The sequence below is a fragment of the Caretta caretta genome, chromosome 13 (genome assembly GCF_965140235.1).
Source record: "Caretta caretta isolate rCarCar2 chromosome 13, rCarCar1.hap1, whole genome shotgun sequence".
Lineage (NCBI taxonomy): Eukaryota > Metazoa > Chordata > Testudines > Cheloniidae > Caretta > Caretta caretta.
In genome coordinates, this window is record NC_134218.1 from 30,147,767 (window position 1) to 30,166,049 (window position 18,283).

General features: G+C 56.8%; 1 protein-coding gene across 6 annotated transcripts in view; it reads right to left on the minus strand.

Moving 5' to 3' along the window:
* MTCL2 (microtubule crosslinking factor 2) overlaps positions 1-18,283 on the minus strand; it is an 83,120-nt gene that overhangs the window by 54,825 nt on the left and 10,012 nt on the right. For all 6 annotated transcript variants that reach the window (XM_075118846.1, XM_048820787.2, XM_075118847.1 and 3 more), the window contains exon 2: positions 6,817-7,041. In XM_075118846.1, coding sequence (XP_074974947.1) covers positions 6,817-7,041 — 225 coding nt within the window. The remainder of the gene's footprint in view (positions 1-6,816; positions 7,042-18,283) is intronic.

An 18,283-nucleotide genomic window follows, 5' to 3' on the forward strand; every position in this document is an offset into this window, starting at 1 on the left:
TCACAAACCCACGCCTGCCAATCCCGGTGATGGGTTTTGTCTCCTAGAGTACCACCCGGGCCCTGGGAAGGGACACTGCGACCGGGTAGCACCAGGACGTGCCCTCCCCAGCAGTTAGGAGGAGGTTAGCTCTGGGCCAGGATAACACCGCAGTCCTTGAGCAATCTGCCAGAGATCAGTACACTTAATCCCGGGTGGGAGCAGTTGGCACAGGCGCACGTTGCCATCGCACTAAGCCGATGAGGGGGAAACCATGCCCACCACGTGGGGAGCGCCTCCCAGATTCCAGCAGATCGGAGAGAGAGACAGACAAGGCTCTGATGGCAACACACATGCTAATAACCCACATGAGCTTCACACGCTTGTCTCTCTGCTGGAGGGCGTAGGGTGGCTGAGAGCACCAGAGAAGGGGATTTATACCTGGGGGTCCTTCCTGTGCTGGGCAGCCAAGCCCTTTTCTCCAGGGCACCCATGGCAGTGGGGGACGTCAGAGAACCACTGCGCATTCCTATACCACCATTTCGATTTGCTTCTGGCTCTTCCTTGGGCCAGCTGCTCCCCAAGCCAGGAGCCCTCCTCCAGGTGATTCCATCTCACCTCCACTCTGAGTCAGGCCTGCACCGCCCCAAAGGCTGGTAAAGCCTTTTCCCTCGATCCCAGGGTGTCACGGAGTCCCCGGGCAATGCTCTGAAACTGCTCCCTATGAAGCCAGTCAGGACTCTGGGGGAGCCTCCTCTCTGTGAGCAGACTGTCTCCAGGGCAAAAAGCTCACACAAATTCCACCTTCCTGGGTCTGACCTTGGTGCATTCAGCATCCTTTGCCCCTCCGTGCACTTCCCACAGCGAGTCCGCCCAGGCGGGGTCCTGGAGAAGCCAGAGGGTCCTGCACCCCAACTTCACAGTCAGACATGACTCTTAGCCCGCCGGGAACACAGAAGGTTTATTAGATGACAGGAATACAGTCTAAAACAGAGCTTGTAGGTACAGAGAACAGGACCCCTCAGCTGGGTCCATTTTGGGGGGCAGTGAGCCAGAAAACCACATCTGCACTTCACTCCACGTCCCCTGCCAGCCCCAACTGGCCCACTCTCCACCCCCCTGCTCCTCTGGGCTTTGTCCCTTTCCCCGGGACAGGAGGTCACCTGATTCCTTTGTTCTCCAACCCCTTTAGCTATCACCTTGCAGGGGGGGAAGGGCCCAGGCCATCAGTTGCCAGGAGACAGAGTGTCCGGCCATTTATGTACACTGGCCCTTTGCTCTGCAACAATTACACCCCCTTATCCCACCACCTAGAGACTTAAGAAATGCATAGGGGAAACTGAGGCATCCCTACAGTATTCAGAGGAAACATTAAGAACAGTCCCACTTCATCACACGGGGCACCACCCTCAGCCAGCGGCTGTGTCAGAAATGGGGGTGGCTTCCAGCTGCAGTGCAGAGAGGGAACAAACGGGCGGGCGGCATCTCCATGCCAGGCCAGGCCAGCATGGGAACCTGCAACACAACAGCTGCAAAGGCTGGGGAGGTACGGGATGTCCCAAGGCAGCCCTGACTGACAGGCTGGACAGCGGGAGGGGGGCGGGGAGGGGGAGAGTGTGTGTGTGTGTGTGAAGACACACAACTGCCCAGTGCACAGCTGAGGGGCCAGGAGAAGGAGATGCCCCTTCTTTAACCTTCCGCAGTTATTTGTGCAACACCCCAGCGTAGACTGGTCTCTGGGAACCGGCAAGCAAGCTGTGAGGGCACTGCTGCATGGCAGACAGCGCCCAAGGAATGCAGGCATGGCTGTGGGCCTCCATGGGGAAGGCAGCTTTGATGAGCAAAGTGCTTAATTCCTGTGCATGGGAACACGGCCAAGAGGCAGCTGCTGGGAGTCGAGGGCGGGAGGTGTAGGGACAATACAGACTGACACACACATTGGAGCAATCGCTCCCAGCTCCTGCTCCCAGGGCAGAGCCAGCCCATGAAGCCAGGCACCCTGTCTCGCCATTCACCTCCCTGCTGCGAGACTCATGGCAAGGGAACAAGAGGATGCAGTCAATGCCTGAGACACTGATCCCCACTCTTGGACCCCGACCTCCAAAGCAGAGCCAAGCCTTCCACCCTCAGAACACAAGTGTCAGCATCCGGACTCATCTCCAAGGCAGAGCAAGTAGGCAGTGTCGGCTAGGGTGTGCAGAACCTGGGGGAGACAGGGCCCCCCCTCACGGCCCTGAGATACAGCAAGCTGATTTGACAGGCCTGAAAACCCAGGCCTTGGCCAGCTGCAGAACTGGGCCTCAGCCCTGCTGCTCTGGGGGCTGCAGTCTGACAACACCCACAGTAACACTAGACAGCACCACTTGTCACACTGCCTGCGGGTGCCTGCCACCCAGTCCCCTGGGGCAGCTTCCGGAAGCCATGGCTTCTGGGAGATTTTGAAAGCACTTCCAGGAGTCCAGGGAATTGTGGGACAAGAGATCAAATTCCCCTAATCCCTGTGGCATTGGTCACATCCTAACCCTGGTCTCAAGACAGAGGCCAGGGTGTGTCATGCAGATCCACAGGGGCTCAGGCGCTCTCTAGGGCACTCAACCCAGCACCCAATCGACTGCACAGGGGACATGGGAAGGCGACTGCCACTGGCTGCAGCGACACTGTCCGGCAGCACTGCTCAAGGGAGCTGGGAGCATGAAGCCAGGGTTGCTGTGCAACAGAGGAGCAGTGCAGGGGACCCAGGAGAGGAACAGCACGGGGGCAGCAGGAACATAAACCCATACATTTGGGTACATTGATTGCAGGGAGCAGAGTTCTGTTCTATCGGCTCTCGCAGGGTTTGTCCCCAGCAGGTGTGGGCAGCAAGAGACTCGCTTTTAAATACACACTCAGACTTTTCCTCATAATTACAGGCCAGTTAGCGCCGGATGCTGGGGAGGAGCCGCCATCAGTCACTTGTGGCATGTTTCTTTTCCAGGATCAGCCACTTTCTAATGCCTGGGGCACTTGGCAACCCAACCCCTCCTTTGTATAAGGGCCCTTGTTTGGCTCAAACTCAGACTTTGCTCAGCTTCCTAACGCGAGGATGGAAAAGCGCTTCATGCCACAGGGTGGCCAAGTGCTAATCTAAGCCGCGCGGCTGTGATGCCTGCTTTTACGGGAGCCAGCGGGGGGAGGGGAAGGTGCCGCCTGGGCTCTGGCTGTGCAAGAGAGATTACAGAGCCAGGGCATGGAGACTTCCTCCTCCGTGTGCACTGCAGGGCAGGGAGGGGAAGCCAGGCCCTGCCCAGCTGCTGCAGCGACCTTCCTCTTCTGCCCCTCAATGACTCTGCAGTGTGAACTCTAGGAGACAACTGGGAGAGAGACAACTGGCTCCCCCCAGACCCCCCTGCCTTAGTCCTACATCTACTGATTGGCCCCGGGAGGGAGCAAGGCCAGGCCAGGCCCTCTGCCTGCGGAGCGAATAGCATTGGAATGGGCCCAGAGAAGAGAAAGGGAGGGGCGACGGTGTCCAGCAAGCTGCTAGGAGCAGGATCCCTACTGTCACTGTCAGCACTGAAGACCACACGCTGGCAAAGGCAGGCCAGGGCCTTGCCCACTAACCCTGCCAAGCTGCACTGAGTAGCACAAAGACAGCAGGGGGACCACAGCATCTCTGACTCCAGAGAGGGGAGTGATACAGCCCTTTGGGGATCAGCAGATGGTGCAGAAAGGAAGGGTTCAGGGCCAAGCTGGGTGGAGGGGCCTGGTTCCAGCTCCAACTCTTCGCAGGGTTGCTGATTTGGAGGCCTGGGTTCTCTGGGCGACTTGGTTTGCAGGGGATCTGAAGCTGGGAACAGGGGCGCAGACTGTCAGGTGAGAGTCAGTAAAGACTGTTAACAATCCGATGCTTCCTGCACCCCAGCAGCTGCCTGCTCCCCTGGTTATCTGCAATCCAGAGGCTGTAGAGACCCCCATGCTCCTGCTGTAGAACCTAAGGGTATAGCTATACTCCAGCGCCTCCAGTTGCATCGCTATGGCACTGCTGATGCCTATATCAAAGGGCTTTTTCCATCGCTGTAGTTAATGCACCCCCACCCCCTGAGAGGAGGTAGCTAGGTCGGCAAGAATCCATCTGTTGACCTAGCTGCATCTACACCGGGCGACCTAGCTACGTAGCACAGAGTGCAGAATTTCCCCCCATCCCTGAGCGATCTAGCCAGGCCAATGTAATATTTACCTTTAGATCAAGCCTTAGGGTTTAAAAGTTTCTACGTGTGATGGTTGTAAAGGTCACCTTCCAATGGCGAACAGCGTTTGGCTAATCTATGGTCACCTTCCCAGTGGTCCTGGGAATCAGCTCAATCAGTCAACTCTTCTCTGTTTCACTGCTGACCACTTCAGCGGGAACACCCGGCAAACGTGCCTGTCTGTTGGTCTTGGATGCAGTGATAGTTACTGAGGAGTGGAGAGCAACCAGCTGAGGGGTGCTAGGAATTAAAGCCCCACAAAATTCAGATCACTTCTGCTCTACCCAGCTCTGTAAACGAGTATTCAGTGACGCCAGCTGCAATCAACAAAGGCTCAGCTCTGCCAGCGTGGCTGAGACATGTGGTGGGAGCCAGAACCCCCCAGCTTTGGCTCCACAAGGGCTTCACCTGGGGCTGGGGAAAAGGGGGAGCCTCTTGTCAGGAAGGCTGAGGCCTCTGTCCTAGCCAGGCTCCAGGTCACTGAGCATAGCCAGCCCCACCACAATGGGGCGAGCTGCATCTCGGAGTGACACTCCCCTGGGAGACCTACAGGCTACAGCTCTGCAGCTGGAACAATTCCCACACACTCAGCAAGGGTCAGGAAAAGCTGAAGCTTCATGGCTTGCCCAGCTGTACCAAGCCAGCCCTCTCTCCTCCCTCTCCCTCCCATCCTCTCTCCACTCCCTCCATCCTGTTGTCCTTTCTCCCTCCCCCCAGCTCCTTTCCCTTACCTCTTCCCCACTTCTGTCCCTTGCCCCCTTGAGGCTTGTGCTATTCCCAGTGTCACTATGGCCCCATCCAACTCCTATCCCTTCAGCTAGGGAAGCTCTAGCAGAAGTCCTGAGGCTGGGACCGGGCCACAGAGGGCACAAGATGACACAGCCGTCCATCCGGCAGCGTGGGTGCTGTCGTGCCGAGCCCGCACCATCCCCAGGCAGCAGTGGAGACAGCTGCCTGGGACAGTCATTAGCTAGCCCAGACCCTCAGCCAGCTCCTGGGTATAGCTCGCCCTTCCAGGTCCCTTCAGCTGCTCAGCTCCGGGATTCGAAGCAGCACTGGTGGGAGAGCAAATCCCTGCCCGGGAGGCCAGGAGCCCTGGACCCACACATCAGGCTGGAGTGGCACAAGCAAAGGGGCATTCGAGGGGAACAACAGAGGGAAGCGTGACTCCTGCTGCAGCTGTGCCCTCCCGTGTCCCTCCTTTCCACGGAGAAAGAGGCTGCCAAGGGAGAGGGGAGCCCAGAAATCTCAACCCAAGGCTCCACCGTGCAGAGGAGGGAAGGGGGACGCAGGGCTACGGGGTCACAGTATTGGTCCCCTTCTGATAAGGGGGAGGAGCAGGACCTTACAGACTACCTGCAATGTGAGATGACCCCAGCGGCCCCTGGGACTGGCCAGTTCAACCCCTCACAGCCAGCCAGCATGGAGGGGGCAAAGCCAACCCCCCGCCGCCCATCCACTGCCCCTCCCCTCACACTGCTTGAGCCAGAGAGAAGCCCACCGCTCCAAAGGGCCCACTCCTCTGCACAGCCCCAGAGAAAGCAGGACAGCAGCTTCCACAGACCAGCAACTGCCACAGGGCCTTCCTCTCACCCCGGCAGCGTGGGGGGTGGGGGGGGGACCTCCACACCCAGCTGCCTTCAGAGCCACAGCAGCAGGGTCCCCTCCCCCAGCCACCCAAAGAGCAGCAGCGGGCCCTCGCCTGGGGCAGCCTGCCCTAGTGTACACCTCTGGCGGCATGTGGTACCACCCGCCCCAGAGCCAGACCCCACACACGGGCCTACGGTGCCTGGTGGCTGACGCAGCCCAGGGCATTCAGCTGCAATGGCTCCGTTATGGTCACTGTGGTTACGCCTACGCTGCGGTCAGGAGGCGTGACGTAGCACGGGCAGGCACCCGAGCTAGCACGGATCCAGCTCACTCCAAGCACGCCGGGGCACCGCACCGTGTGCTGGGATCACGCCGCCTGGCGCAGGGCCCGCACAGCCGAGTCAAAAGGGGCCAGGGAGGAGCCAGAACCCTTCCCAGACTCCCGGGACCGCTCCTGGCTGCAGGAAACAGAGCCCTGACCCCAGGGCCTGGTGACAACTGGGGGGCCGAGATTACAGCACCTGAGCCACTCCTCCAGCCCTGGGCCATCCATGGCTGGCCTGGGCTCCTAGTACTGTCACCCACCCTCCCCACACTGGTTTGTCTCACCCACTTGTCGGGTCTTGCCCCTATTAACTGGGATTGGAAATGCCTGGGGCAGGGGCTGTCTCTCCCTGTATGTCTGGGCAGTGCCTAACGCAGCAGGGCCTGGGCCTGGCTGGAGCCCGTGGGTGCGTCTGCAGTACAAAGTCCCTGGCACAACGGGGCCCCCGTCAGCCGGCCCTTAGGCAGTGCCACAATAAACATGGTTAATAAGAAATAATAACCATTCAGACAGGACCACACATCAGTCCTGTGCAGCTCCGGGGTCCTGCACACACCACCAGCCCACTGGGCAGCGGGACCCCCAAGATCTCTCTGGCAAGGTCCCCATCCCTGCAGCATCTGAGCTCCCACGACTAACAGCTTTCTGCGCCCGGAGAGCAGAAGCCAGAACAGATGTGGCTGGGGCCCGTCTTACCTTGACATCCTGCTCCAGGCTGTGGATGAGCTCGCCGTCCACCTGCCCAGTCTGTGCCACGCGCAGGCTGCGGCGCTCTGCTTTGCGCAGCCGGTACTGCAGGATGCGACAGGTCTTGCTGGCCTGGTCCAGTTGCTGCCGGAGCTCTTGCAGCTGGTAGACATCCTCCTCCATGTAGACGTCTCTCATCTCCAGCATCTCCGCACGCAGCTCCTCAATCTCATCCTGAGAGAGAGGGGGACACGGGCATCAGGGGGGCCCACTCTTGACAGGAAAAGCCCCCACGACAGATCACCCACCCAGTCCTTCTCACTTGCTGCCCTGAGCTGCCCCCCCGAGAACACCAGGCCTCAGCCTACAGGGCAGACGTCCCACAGAAAGAAGCTCCTTTCCCCCCAGGACTGTCCATGCCATGCACCAGGTTCACCAGCCACAAGGAGGGGGGCAGCACCCAGAGCCACCATCAGAAATCGCCAGGCCCAGGGTCCCCTGGGGGTCTCTGGGGAGCAGCAATGACTGTTTCACTCCCTACCTGCAAACACACCCCACAACTACCAAGACTTTTCCTCTCCATGAGCCTCTCGCTTCCTTTGTACCAAGCCCACAGAGGATTTGAGGGGTGCCACGGCCCCTCAATGAGATGAAGCAGTTCTGGGGGTGCTTATGCTCCCCCTGCAGGCTGCATTAACTAGTGGTGCCCCACGCAGAGCGTCACCACCCCAGAGACACTACACGTGAGCACTTCGTGGTGAGGCAAAGACAGTGCTCTGTCCGCTGTTGGCAGGACCGTGCATTCTGCAACTCTGGAGCTCCAGAGCACGCTCTGGGATTTGCTCCTTGTCGCTGAATCTCAGTGTTCCCTTCCAAGCCATAACGCTGTCTAGCCGGCATGGTCGTGAGGAGCAGCTTGGAAACAGGAACAGAGTTTGCCACAACTCCAGCTAGCACCAGACCACAAACACTGGTGCCATTGTGATCCCATGGCGGGCACAGTGTCCTCACAGTCCCCAGGGGCAGCCTGCAGCTCCAGGAAGAAGGAGCTATGGCCCCACCTGCCTCTCCGGGCCCACGAATGAATTTATTCATAGATCCACAGCTCCCCAGGCCAGAAGGGCCCACTGTGATATCCAACACAGGCCAGAAACCAGCCCCACAATCATTCCTAGGGCAGATCTGTTAGAGAAACTGCCCATCTTGACGGCAAAATGGCCATGGATGGAGAACCCATCAGAACCCTCAGTAAATTGTTCCAATGGTGAATTATCCCCACTGTTCAAAATGTATGCCCTATTCCCAGTCTGAATGTGTCTACAGATTCATAAGCAAGCAAGTCATTGCTGACAGCAAGCCCCCCCATGAGCAAAGCAGCCTCGGGCAGAGCTTACCTACCCCATTGTCTGGGGTGCACAGGATAATGATGTGAGTTACCACATGCAGAGGAAGAGCCAGAATTAGACTTCACAATCACCTGGCTCCTAACAGCAAAGGCAACCCACTAGCCCACACTGCCTCTTGACCCCTTGGCCCCATACTGCGATCGAACCCATACCCTTTCTATTATCAGCACCAGGCTTTAACCAGCTAAGCTAATGGGCTTGGGGCACCCAACTGTGTGGCACTGGAAGAGGCAAAGGCTTTGCTGTTGGGATCGGATCATAACACTGCCACAGAGAGAGAGCTCTGTGCCAGCCAGATCCAGGAGGGGAGCAAAGCCCTTCCCCTGAAGCCACTAGGGTGGTGGCTGCTGACCCCCAGGGGACTTGGGCCAAACCGTACAGGCCCTCGGGATGGCTTAAAGACAAGTTAGGGGAGCTGCTGAAAGGGTGACACCTGCAGCCCAGGTAGTTTTGCAAGGCTGCCTAGGAGCCTGGAGGGGTTTGCAGAGACCACGGAGCTTATTGCAAGCCACACCCGCAGTCTTCACTGGCCACCACCAGTGAGAATAGGACTTGCCCTCTGCTAGCACTGCCCACCCACACTCTTTCTTCCAAACCCCTTAGCAAGCAATCAAAGGTGAGGAACGCAGGCAGGCCCCTCCCCCATTTGCTTTCCCTAGACTGGATACAGGGCTGCAGGATTCAAGGTTTTAAGGCGGCTTTGTGTTTCCTGCTCGTTTTTTGCATCTGAAATCCAGGCTGCATCTCCTCTGCGCCAGCAGAGCCTAGAGAACTGGCAGGGCCATACCAAGAGAAACCTTCAACCCACCAGTGACAGGGGAGTGGGTTTGATCACACGGCTGGGAATGCTCTTTCCATTTGTGTTTGACTCAAACTCTTGGGAAACAGGAGACAAAGAATCTCTCCTTGTTAAAGATTCATTTCCCTGGTGGCCCCTTTCGAATAGGGCTGAGATAGCTCCCAACTCACAGGAGTTCTCCAAAGAGTCCCGCAGCTCCCCTTTCCCTCAGCTTTCGGAGGTAAAGAAACCAAGCCCACAACAAACAAAACAGCAAACCTCCCAGCCCTTCTGGACCCCCCCATGAAGACACAAACCCTCCTCCCAGGTCACCACTGAGCCTCAGGATCCCCCCTTTGAGGTAGAGCAATATTATCCCATTTTAGAGATGGGGAAACCGGGGTACGGAGTCATTCCATGACTTGTCTAAGGCCAGGGTCAGAGCTAGAATAAAACCCAGGTCTCCTCCCACCTACTGCTGCGCGTTTACCACCCACCCATCCACGCGAAAGATGAGGACCCATTTGCTTCGTTTCATGCTCATCCCTTGCAGCAGCCACATGGACTTGTGTAAGACGCAGCCCCAGCCCTGCCCCAGCACGCTGGCTCCGTTCTCTCCTAGCAAGGGCAGCTCCACACAGGCCAAGGGATGGAAGAGAATCGCAGCCACGTGAGTCCAGTCAGCCGCTTGACCACCCCACGCTGTGACTCCCATCACCGAGCTGCCTCCCTACGCTGACACGGCTAATTAGACCCGGGTGATTATGACCCACCATGTCCAACGTACCATGTGCAATGCGGAGATAAAAGAGGGCAAGGGTTCCTGTGCAGGAGGGAAAGATCCACACAGGAGCATTGCAGAGGCCCTGGGCTCGGCCTCCCCTGCTGGCAAAATCAATGTTGTCCCATTTACACAGATCCCTCCCCAAAGGAACGTTAAATTGCCCAGCCCCGCAACAGAGCCAGCCTGGCTCCTGCCCCCAGTGGCGTAGCTGGGGGGGGAGCGGGGCAGCGGCCGCTCCCCCACTGAGCACAAGTGGCGCCATGTCAATGTCTTGGCGCCTTTTAAATTTTCCCCCGTGGAGGGAACAGGGGGAGCGATCCAAAACTAAGGTGCCACCCGCTGCGGCGCTTTTACTCACCCGGCGGCGGGACCGTCAGTGCTGCCGGAGTCACCCGGCGCGAGTGAGGGCCGGCCGCCGGGGCGCCACCGGATGAGTAACAGCGCCGCAGTGGGTGGTGCCTTTGTTTTGGATCGCTCCCCCTGTTCCCTCCACCTGGCTACGCGGCTGCCTGCCCCATGCCAGCAGGTCAGGGTGCATGTGCTTCCCGAAGGGGTAGGCGAGGATCGCAGCCCGAGCCCCCGGGAGGCTGCTGTCGCCACAGGGAGTAGAAGAGACGATCTCACATGTTGGGAGCAAGCGCACCCCCCAGGGATAGCTCCAGCCTCCCGCTCTGGGGCTCAGCCTGGGTGCCCTGCCCTGAAGTGCTCCCACCACCCAGGGATCCACGCCCTGGGCTCAGAATCTCATCATCGCTTTGCGCAGCTCATTAGGTGCCAAGGGCGAAAGGACAATGCCAGTTCTCTGCCACGGTCCACGATGCACTAGACAATGGCTGGCCATGTGCAAACTCCTGCTCCTCTCCCTACCATCCCCGGCTGACCTGCACACAGCGCAGGAGTGCAGCAGGCACCAGGCCTACCCAGCCCAAGCTGAGGGGCCAGGAGGCTAATTCTGTGGGATTCATTCCCTAAGCACATCCCCACCTAGGCCCCAGCAGCACTGGATGGGCCACTCCTTCAGCTGTGCTCCCACGGAGGGCAGAAGCCCTTCCATGCCACTGCCGTGAGAAGAGCCCAGGAGAGAACACCTCCTACGTGGGGGTGGGCCTTGGTCCCCACGCTGTCTATCAAGGGGGCTGTCAGCCCCAAAGCAGCGGCAAGAACTGCTTAGGGTTCAGCAAGCTGTGGGGCATCTCCTGCCAGTTCCAGCGCTGAGCGTACGTGTCGCTGTGCCCGGGCTCTGGCAGGGGCAGGCAGGCAGCCTGGGCTAGCGACAAGGACAGCACAGCCCTGTGCCATCAGCCTGGGAGATCTCAGACGTCCGCCCGGTACATGTGCTCCCAGTCCCTGGGCCCTGAGTCTGCCCCAAACAGACACACTGAGAACACAGGGCTCGCTAAGGCAGCCTGCAGCCTGCTAACCACAGGCTTCAGTTCAGTGCTCAGGCCCTCGCCAGCTGTTAGCAAAGGGCACGGTTAGCTGCTGTGAGCCAGGATACCTGGGTTCTACTCTGGGCTCTCCCGCTGCCTCATTGTGTTATCCTGGACAATTCACATAACTGTCAAATGCCTCAGTTTCCCTTTCTTTAAAATGGAGCTAATAAAACCTTCCCTGCCTCAGGCACATGCTGAATTAGCCACGGTCTCCTTCAGGCTACCCAAGAGAAACGTGTGAATAATAAAGGGCTCCTGCTTTTTCTTTTGCATACCCAACTCACCCCACTGTACCAGCGGTGCACCGCTGCCCACGTAGAGAGCCTGTGAAAGAACACGGCACGGACTCTCTGGGTACCGACACTCCTCCCCACACACGCAACTCCACCGCACAAACAGCAGGCCCTTGCTCACAGACAGAGAGCTGGAGGTAATTCCAGAACACCCAACTCCCCCTGCAATGACAGCACACTGAGTAACCCTGACATCCCGCAGAAACAAATCAAATCTGAGAGACTCCAGCAAGGGCGACAGTGGGGGAGGCGCAGCAAGGGGCCAAAAACATTTACAGTGAAATAAAGAGGAAGGAGGGGGTGTGGAAAGGCATAGCACAGACAGAAGCAGCAGCTAAAACAAGAGCAATGCAGGTTGACAAGGAAAAGATCTTTCGGCAATGCAGCAGGCTGCCCTAGGGGCCACTCGTGCTGGAGCGATTCACAGAGAGACTGCACTGCACTCCAACCTCTTACCCCCTCTGACCCGGGCCAGCGAAGGGCTCTCATCCCAGCCCTGCTGCCTGTAAGTGTCCTTGAGACACACCCCAGCACAAAGGGGACGCTCTGCTCTCCCTTCCCTCTGCACAGCAGGACCTGTCTGGGTCTGCAGCCCCATTCAGCTTCTGGGGTTTCATTGCCATGCAGAAGTGCACACCCGCACTTGGGGGGGATAGCAGGACATTTACCAGCTCTTCTCCCCCCGCTGCAACCCCCACACTTCTCCCAAGCTGGAAAACAAATCAGGCCATGGCCTGCTGGGGTGACAGGCCAGCCAGTCAATCTCAGGTGAACTCACGGCCCTGCCGCCCTCCAGGAGGCACTAGCTTTGCAGGAGGAGGCCTGGCGCCCTACGGCAAAGGAGCTAACACATCAAGTAACATTAACGCCAAAGTGAAAAGTTAAAGAGCGGATTGTGTGCACGTCCCAGGGAGGGATCTCTGTAAGCAAAGACCTCAGCTAATCCTCTAGTGGCCAGTACAGTGCGTCTGACTCCCCTATGTCTCAGGAGTGCCCTCGCAGCTCCACTCTGCCCCTGGCAAGGCAGCACCAAGCATCTCCTTCGGAGCCCTCAAGCACTGGGGCCTCCTTTGCTAAGGAAAAGCTCTGGGGCAGTACTACGTAGCAGGCTGAGCTCAGGACAGGGAGCCAGGAGCTCCCAAGAGGCGGTCCTGGTTCACTGGCTCAGATATCCATGGAACTCCTGACGCATGCAGAGTCCAGGGCTGCACACTAGGCAAGTGACTGCATCTGCAAATGGTTGACTTGACACAAGCATAGGGCACTGCAGGGGTGCGCAATTACACGCTTAGATTCCTTAGGAACCTGGCTGGCTGCATAGCCTGGGGCAAGCCCGGCCACTGCTCTGCCTGAGCTCCTTCCTTCCCAGGACTGGGCTAGTCCTTACTCAGCTCCCTCCCTTCCACATGTGTAAGAAGTGCTTTCAACGTGTACAGTGCTAGTGAGTCCCACGCGGCTGGGTGAGAGAAAAGGCCCTATTGTGCACAGAGCACAGACACCAGCCACCCCCAGCACGGGTTTGCTCCAAGCAGGATTCCCACATGGGAGCAAAGGGAGGGAGAGAGCAGGCTAATACAGCAGCTTTTCCCATCCCTATTCTGCAGTGCCCTGGGTCCCCAGCCCAGCTTCTCCTGCCTCCTCCCACTGGAAGCTCAGAACCCTGCACTGGGGACATCACTGCTTGGTGCCATGGGAACAACCAAGCAGGCAAGGGCTCCAGTGCGGGATGTGGCAGGAAAGCCTGGGTCAGCTGGGTGGGGCAAAGTCCCTCCCCAGACTGACAGGTCCGAGGGCAGAGAGATGGCAATGCAGCGTCCCTCCCCCCCAGGGTTCCACAGTTCCCGTCCAGATGGCAGCACACAACCCTAGGGGAGAGGGGAACTCCTTCCTTTGGGCTTCCTCCAGTCGTTACCCATCGCCCAGTCTAGAGAGCGCTCGCACCTGCTGGCACTCCCGGCTGCCCCAGCTGCAGGACTCCACCACAAACAGCAGGTCCCTGCCAGTTCCTCTGGAGGTCACACTCTTTGCTGCCTTCCCCGAAACCCTCGGGCTTTTACTGAGTGGATTTTGGGGGTGGGAACAGCGATATAAATTCCCTTGTTATTCCAGGCCAATGAGTCACTTGCTGTGAACAGCCGCAGAAAGCCAGTCACGGGACAGCACCCATTAGAAAGCCTTTTGATTGAGCCAGCGTGAAAAGGGGACATGAACAATGGCTTAGCAGGCCTGTCTCAGCCAGCATGTCAACTCAGATGACAAAACGAGGCATCATCTCTCAGGGCACCCAAGGCTCCAGCTCGATCTGCCGTCAGGAAGCACTCGCACAGCACTCTCCCCCTCACTTCAGTTGCTGAATGTGTACGGGACGCGATGCAAACCCCTCAGCCGCCACCCCAGAGGCTCATAGCATGTACACAGCCCTTCCACCAGGCATCCCAAAGCTGGGCTCGGAACCCCATTCACAGATGGGGAAACAGAGGCCCCGGGTCCCAAGTCTCCCCTGCCTCCCACCATCTGAAGCCATTTCCACCTTGGCAAAGGGGGCAAGTGGAAACTCCTGCTCTGGTGGCATTTTACAAAGGTGTAAGGACAATACAAAGGGCAAGACAGGGTCACCAAGGCACACGATTTACCCTTGGTGACTAGCACAGCCAGGAACAGAGCCCACCTCCTGCCTCCCAGCTGCCCTGGCCACACCACCTCCTTCATGCAGGGAACTTCACCACAGTAACAACAGAACAGGGCACTGGGTGAATGAACGTAGCCCACTGAGTCCTGCTCCACATCCCATGGCTGCCCTGATGGGGAAAGCCTTGGGGCAAGGGATGTCTATGTGCTGGGCAGCACATTGCTGGTGTTAAGTACAGACATAATCATACAGGTGTGCTCTGCAGACTACAGGTCCTAGCATGCCATGCTCCATCTCCCTGCACAGAGGCTACTTGCATTCCTGAGACTTGTGGTGTCCAACATGCATATTAAAAATGAGGCCAGCCACAATTTGCTCCATTTCATGCTCATTGCCATTGAAACATGGCATGAATCTGGCCAACAGGAAGACTCCCCAAGAGCCTTCTTTGTGAGGCTGCTCAGTCAGGATCCATCTTCCTCCCGCATCGACAAGCCTGGCCCAGGAACACCCAGAAGGCTGAGACTCAGATAGAGCACGAGGCTGAGCGGCTGTGGGGGCCAGTCACTGTTGCTGGCAAATAGAGACCGTCAGCCAGGCAATCCAGGATTACCTTCCAGAGAGGCTAACCCAGCCGCTCCTCAGAGTGCAGGGAGAACAAACAACCAGATGAGTGTGAACTCCTGAAATGCCAAAGGGGAGAAATCCAACCCAGCTCACGATTCCAGGTGCCGTTGCGTGCCAGGTAATTACCCATTGCCGCTTGTGGGAGGCAGCAATTGGAAGAAGCACCGGGCCAGGCCATCGGGGCCGGACACATACCTCTACAACCACACACAGGCACTAAATGCTGAAAAGAAAGTCTTTGTGCCAACACGTCCCATATGACTGGCTCCCACTCACTGGGCTTTGACTGTTCCCAGGGGCTATTCTGGGTCAGAGCACCAGGGCAGATATGCCATAGCTGTTTGGAAAGGAAGAACACACAACACAGCGAGCTCTCTGGAACAGCAAGTTCCAGGGGGCAGAGTGGCCTCGTGGGAGATATGTTTGGAGAAAGGATCCTTAGAAATGAAGCTGCCTTTTAGCAAGAGACCTGCATTGTTAAGAGTCGCTGGGGCTGTGATTGCATCCAATTAAACTCAGCAAACAGCCCTGGGGAGCGGTGCAGATTGAGCAGCCGTATGCAATCATGTAATGAAAGGCTGTATCACAGGGATGCTTTCCCACCTTTGGAAAGCCCTGTATAACTATTATTATTATGAGTATAATAAAGGGCAGGGGCTGGAACCGTGCAGTACAGAGTACAGCAGTCCAACCCCCACCCCCTCCCAGTGTCCCCAAGTACAGCACGCAAGTATTTCTCTATGAAAATTCCTCCAACATAAAACCAAGGGAAGGAAATTGTTACTCCCAAGAACTCCGTGTACACACATGATCAGCTTCAGAAACCAAACAAGTCTCAGACATGTCAAATTAGAGAACACCGGCCCAAAATGTAACCACTAGCTCTTCAGATGGCCTGATGCAAAAGACAACGAGGACTTGTGGCACCTTAGAGACTAACCAATTTATTTGAGCATGAGCTTTCGTGAGCTACAGCTCACTTCACCGGATGCCTGCTGCAAAAGAGTCTCTTTCTCACCCACCTGCATCATCGTGAGTGGTGCAGGCATCGCTCTGTCCTGCTGCTCCACTCTTGCGGGCAGGCAGGAGATGGGAGTCCTCAGGTCTCAAGAACAAACATGATGGGCTGGAGGAGGGACAACTCAGCAGACCAACCAGGGAAGCAGCCGGGTCTAAGCTAGAGCCTTGCCTAAGCCTGCACTGCCCCTTTAAGACAGAGGTGCCCCAAATTCGCCCAAACATGATTGCTTCTCTGAGGGCTTGGCTACACTTGCGAGTTACAGCGCAATAAAGGAGCCCCGGGCACACTGGCAAGGCACGGAGCGCTCTGACTCCGCGGCTACGGGGCTGCTGGTACTCCACCTCGGCGAGTGGAATAACGTTTGCTGCACCCCTCGCTGGAGCACCATGGCGCCAGTGTGAACGAGGTGTTGCTTTACTGTGCTCTGATCAGCCTCCGGAAACGTCCCATAATCCCCTTAAGTCAAGCGGCCACTCTTCTCATTGTTTGGAATCGGCGGTAGGAATGCGGAAATGCCCGTTGAAAGCTCCGTTTCTGACAGCCAGCTGCTTATCTGCTCCGAGACAAAGCAACCTTTAGTGTGGAATGCTGGGTGAGAGAGAGAGAGGCAGGGGCGGGTCTGCTGCTGTCTGCACTTACAAGACAGCACGCTGACATGCTCTCAGCCCCCCAAAAACCGACTCTCTCTCCCCCCACATACACACAACACACTCCCTGTCACACTTCACCCCACCCCACCCCTATTTGAAAAGCAAGTTGCAGCCACTTGCATTATGGGCAGCTATCCCAGCATGCACCGCTCCCAATGCTGCTGCAAATGCAGCAAATGTGGCCATGCCAGTGCGCTTGAAGCTGTCAGTGTGGACAGACTGCTGCGCTTTCCCTACTGCGCTCTCCGAAGGCTAGTTTAACTCAAAGCGCTCTATATCTGCAAGTGTAGCCATGCCCTGATTGAAGGGAAGAGTGCAGCAGCTCAGTGCAGGAAATTGCGTGGCCCACCTCCGGGCCAACTTGGCTTGCAGCATCCCCAAATCCTCACTGGAATGGTTTGAATGAGAAAAGGTACAAAATGGTAAATAAAGCCATCTGCTTCCTCAGAAGCCCAGCTTTTGGAAGTGTGAGTGAACAAGTGTACACCTGACACGTGTGCCCACAGCGCTCACGCCTTATGCAGGCTGGGGATTTGTGACTACACAGCTGAGCTTTGCACGTACATGAGAAGGGCACAAAACACACATTTGAAACTATAACAGAGTCCTTCCCTCTGAGCAAACTGCTGCATCACCAGTGCCAGCGGTCTGGAGAATGACTTCTGTACAGAGCAGCCTCCCTCCCCCTGCTCACAGAGTCAGAGTTTCCAAGGCCAGAAGGGACCATTGGGATTGACCTCCTGCATAACACAGGAGACGGAAACCTCGCCCAGCAATTCCTGCATCCAGCCCACAACTTCTGTTTGAGCTACCGTGATCAAAACCTTCCAGTGGAAACCATCTCGCCAGGTTTTGGTGGAATTATTGGTATTGTCTTTTTTTTTTTTTTTTTTAAACATGCGAAGATAAAATACTAGAAAACATTAAATACCTAGAATGAAATCTTAGATTAATGATATCCACTAAATATCTTTAGAATGACCAAAGTTAGTGGGAGTTTTGCCACTGGCCTCAATGGGTATGTCTACACTGCAATTAAAACGCCCCTTAGCCAGAGCCCCACGAGTCCAAGTCAGCTGGCACAGGCGGGTTTTTAATTGCAGCATAGACAGACCCAATGGAGGCAAGGTTTCACCTCCAGGGCGTAATACAGCCATGTGCAGCCAACCCCGAGCTTATAAAGGACAGCTCTTTCCCAGAAAATTTGATTGGTTTAAAAATAAAAATGACAAACTGCTTGGGAGCCGTGAGGAAAGCAGGCATATTCCACCTGGATTTCAGTGGAGCATTCAATCTAGCATCTCATGAACCTTTTATCACCAAATTAATTCAAACTGATTTCGCTATGAACGAGCACTGCCACGCAGACTGGCTCAGGGACTCCGAGCAAAGGGTGATATATCGAATTCGCGAGAGGCGTCCCGGGAGAGAAAATTACACTGATCCAAGAGCCTGGACTTAATAGAGAAAGTCCTGGACCAGTGCCAAAATAGAACCACGCTAGCCTGAGGGACCATTTAAGGACCAGAGTCTTGTGCAGTCCAGGGCTAGAAAGGAAAGCTCTCAGATTCCCAGTGGTGCCTAGTGTTCATTTATAAGCCCAGTAAGTCATGGCGTATTACAGCCTCAGCCACAATCATTCGGATCTCCAGCCTGACTTTCCCACGCGCCACCTACTTCAATTCTGACCTGATTTCAGGGGCCACTGAGCACTGTTAGTACATCAGGTTGGCTCTCACTCTGTGCGCTATGAACTCATCCAGTTTCCAGCCACGGGTAAGCACCGATCTGTAACTCCAGGGGCTACTGAGACTATGAGCATATAAAATCCAGATGGAAGGCGAGTGAATTGGGG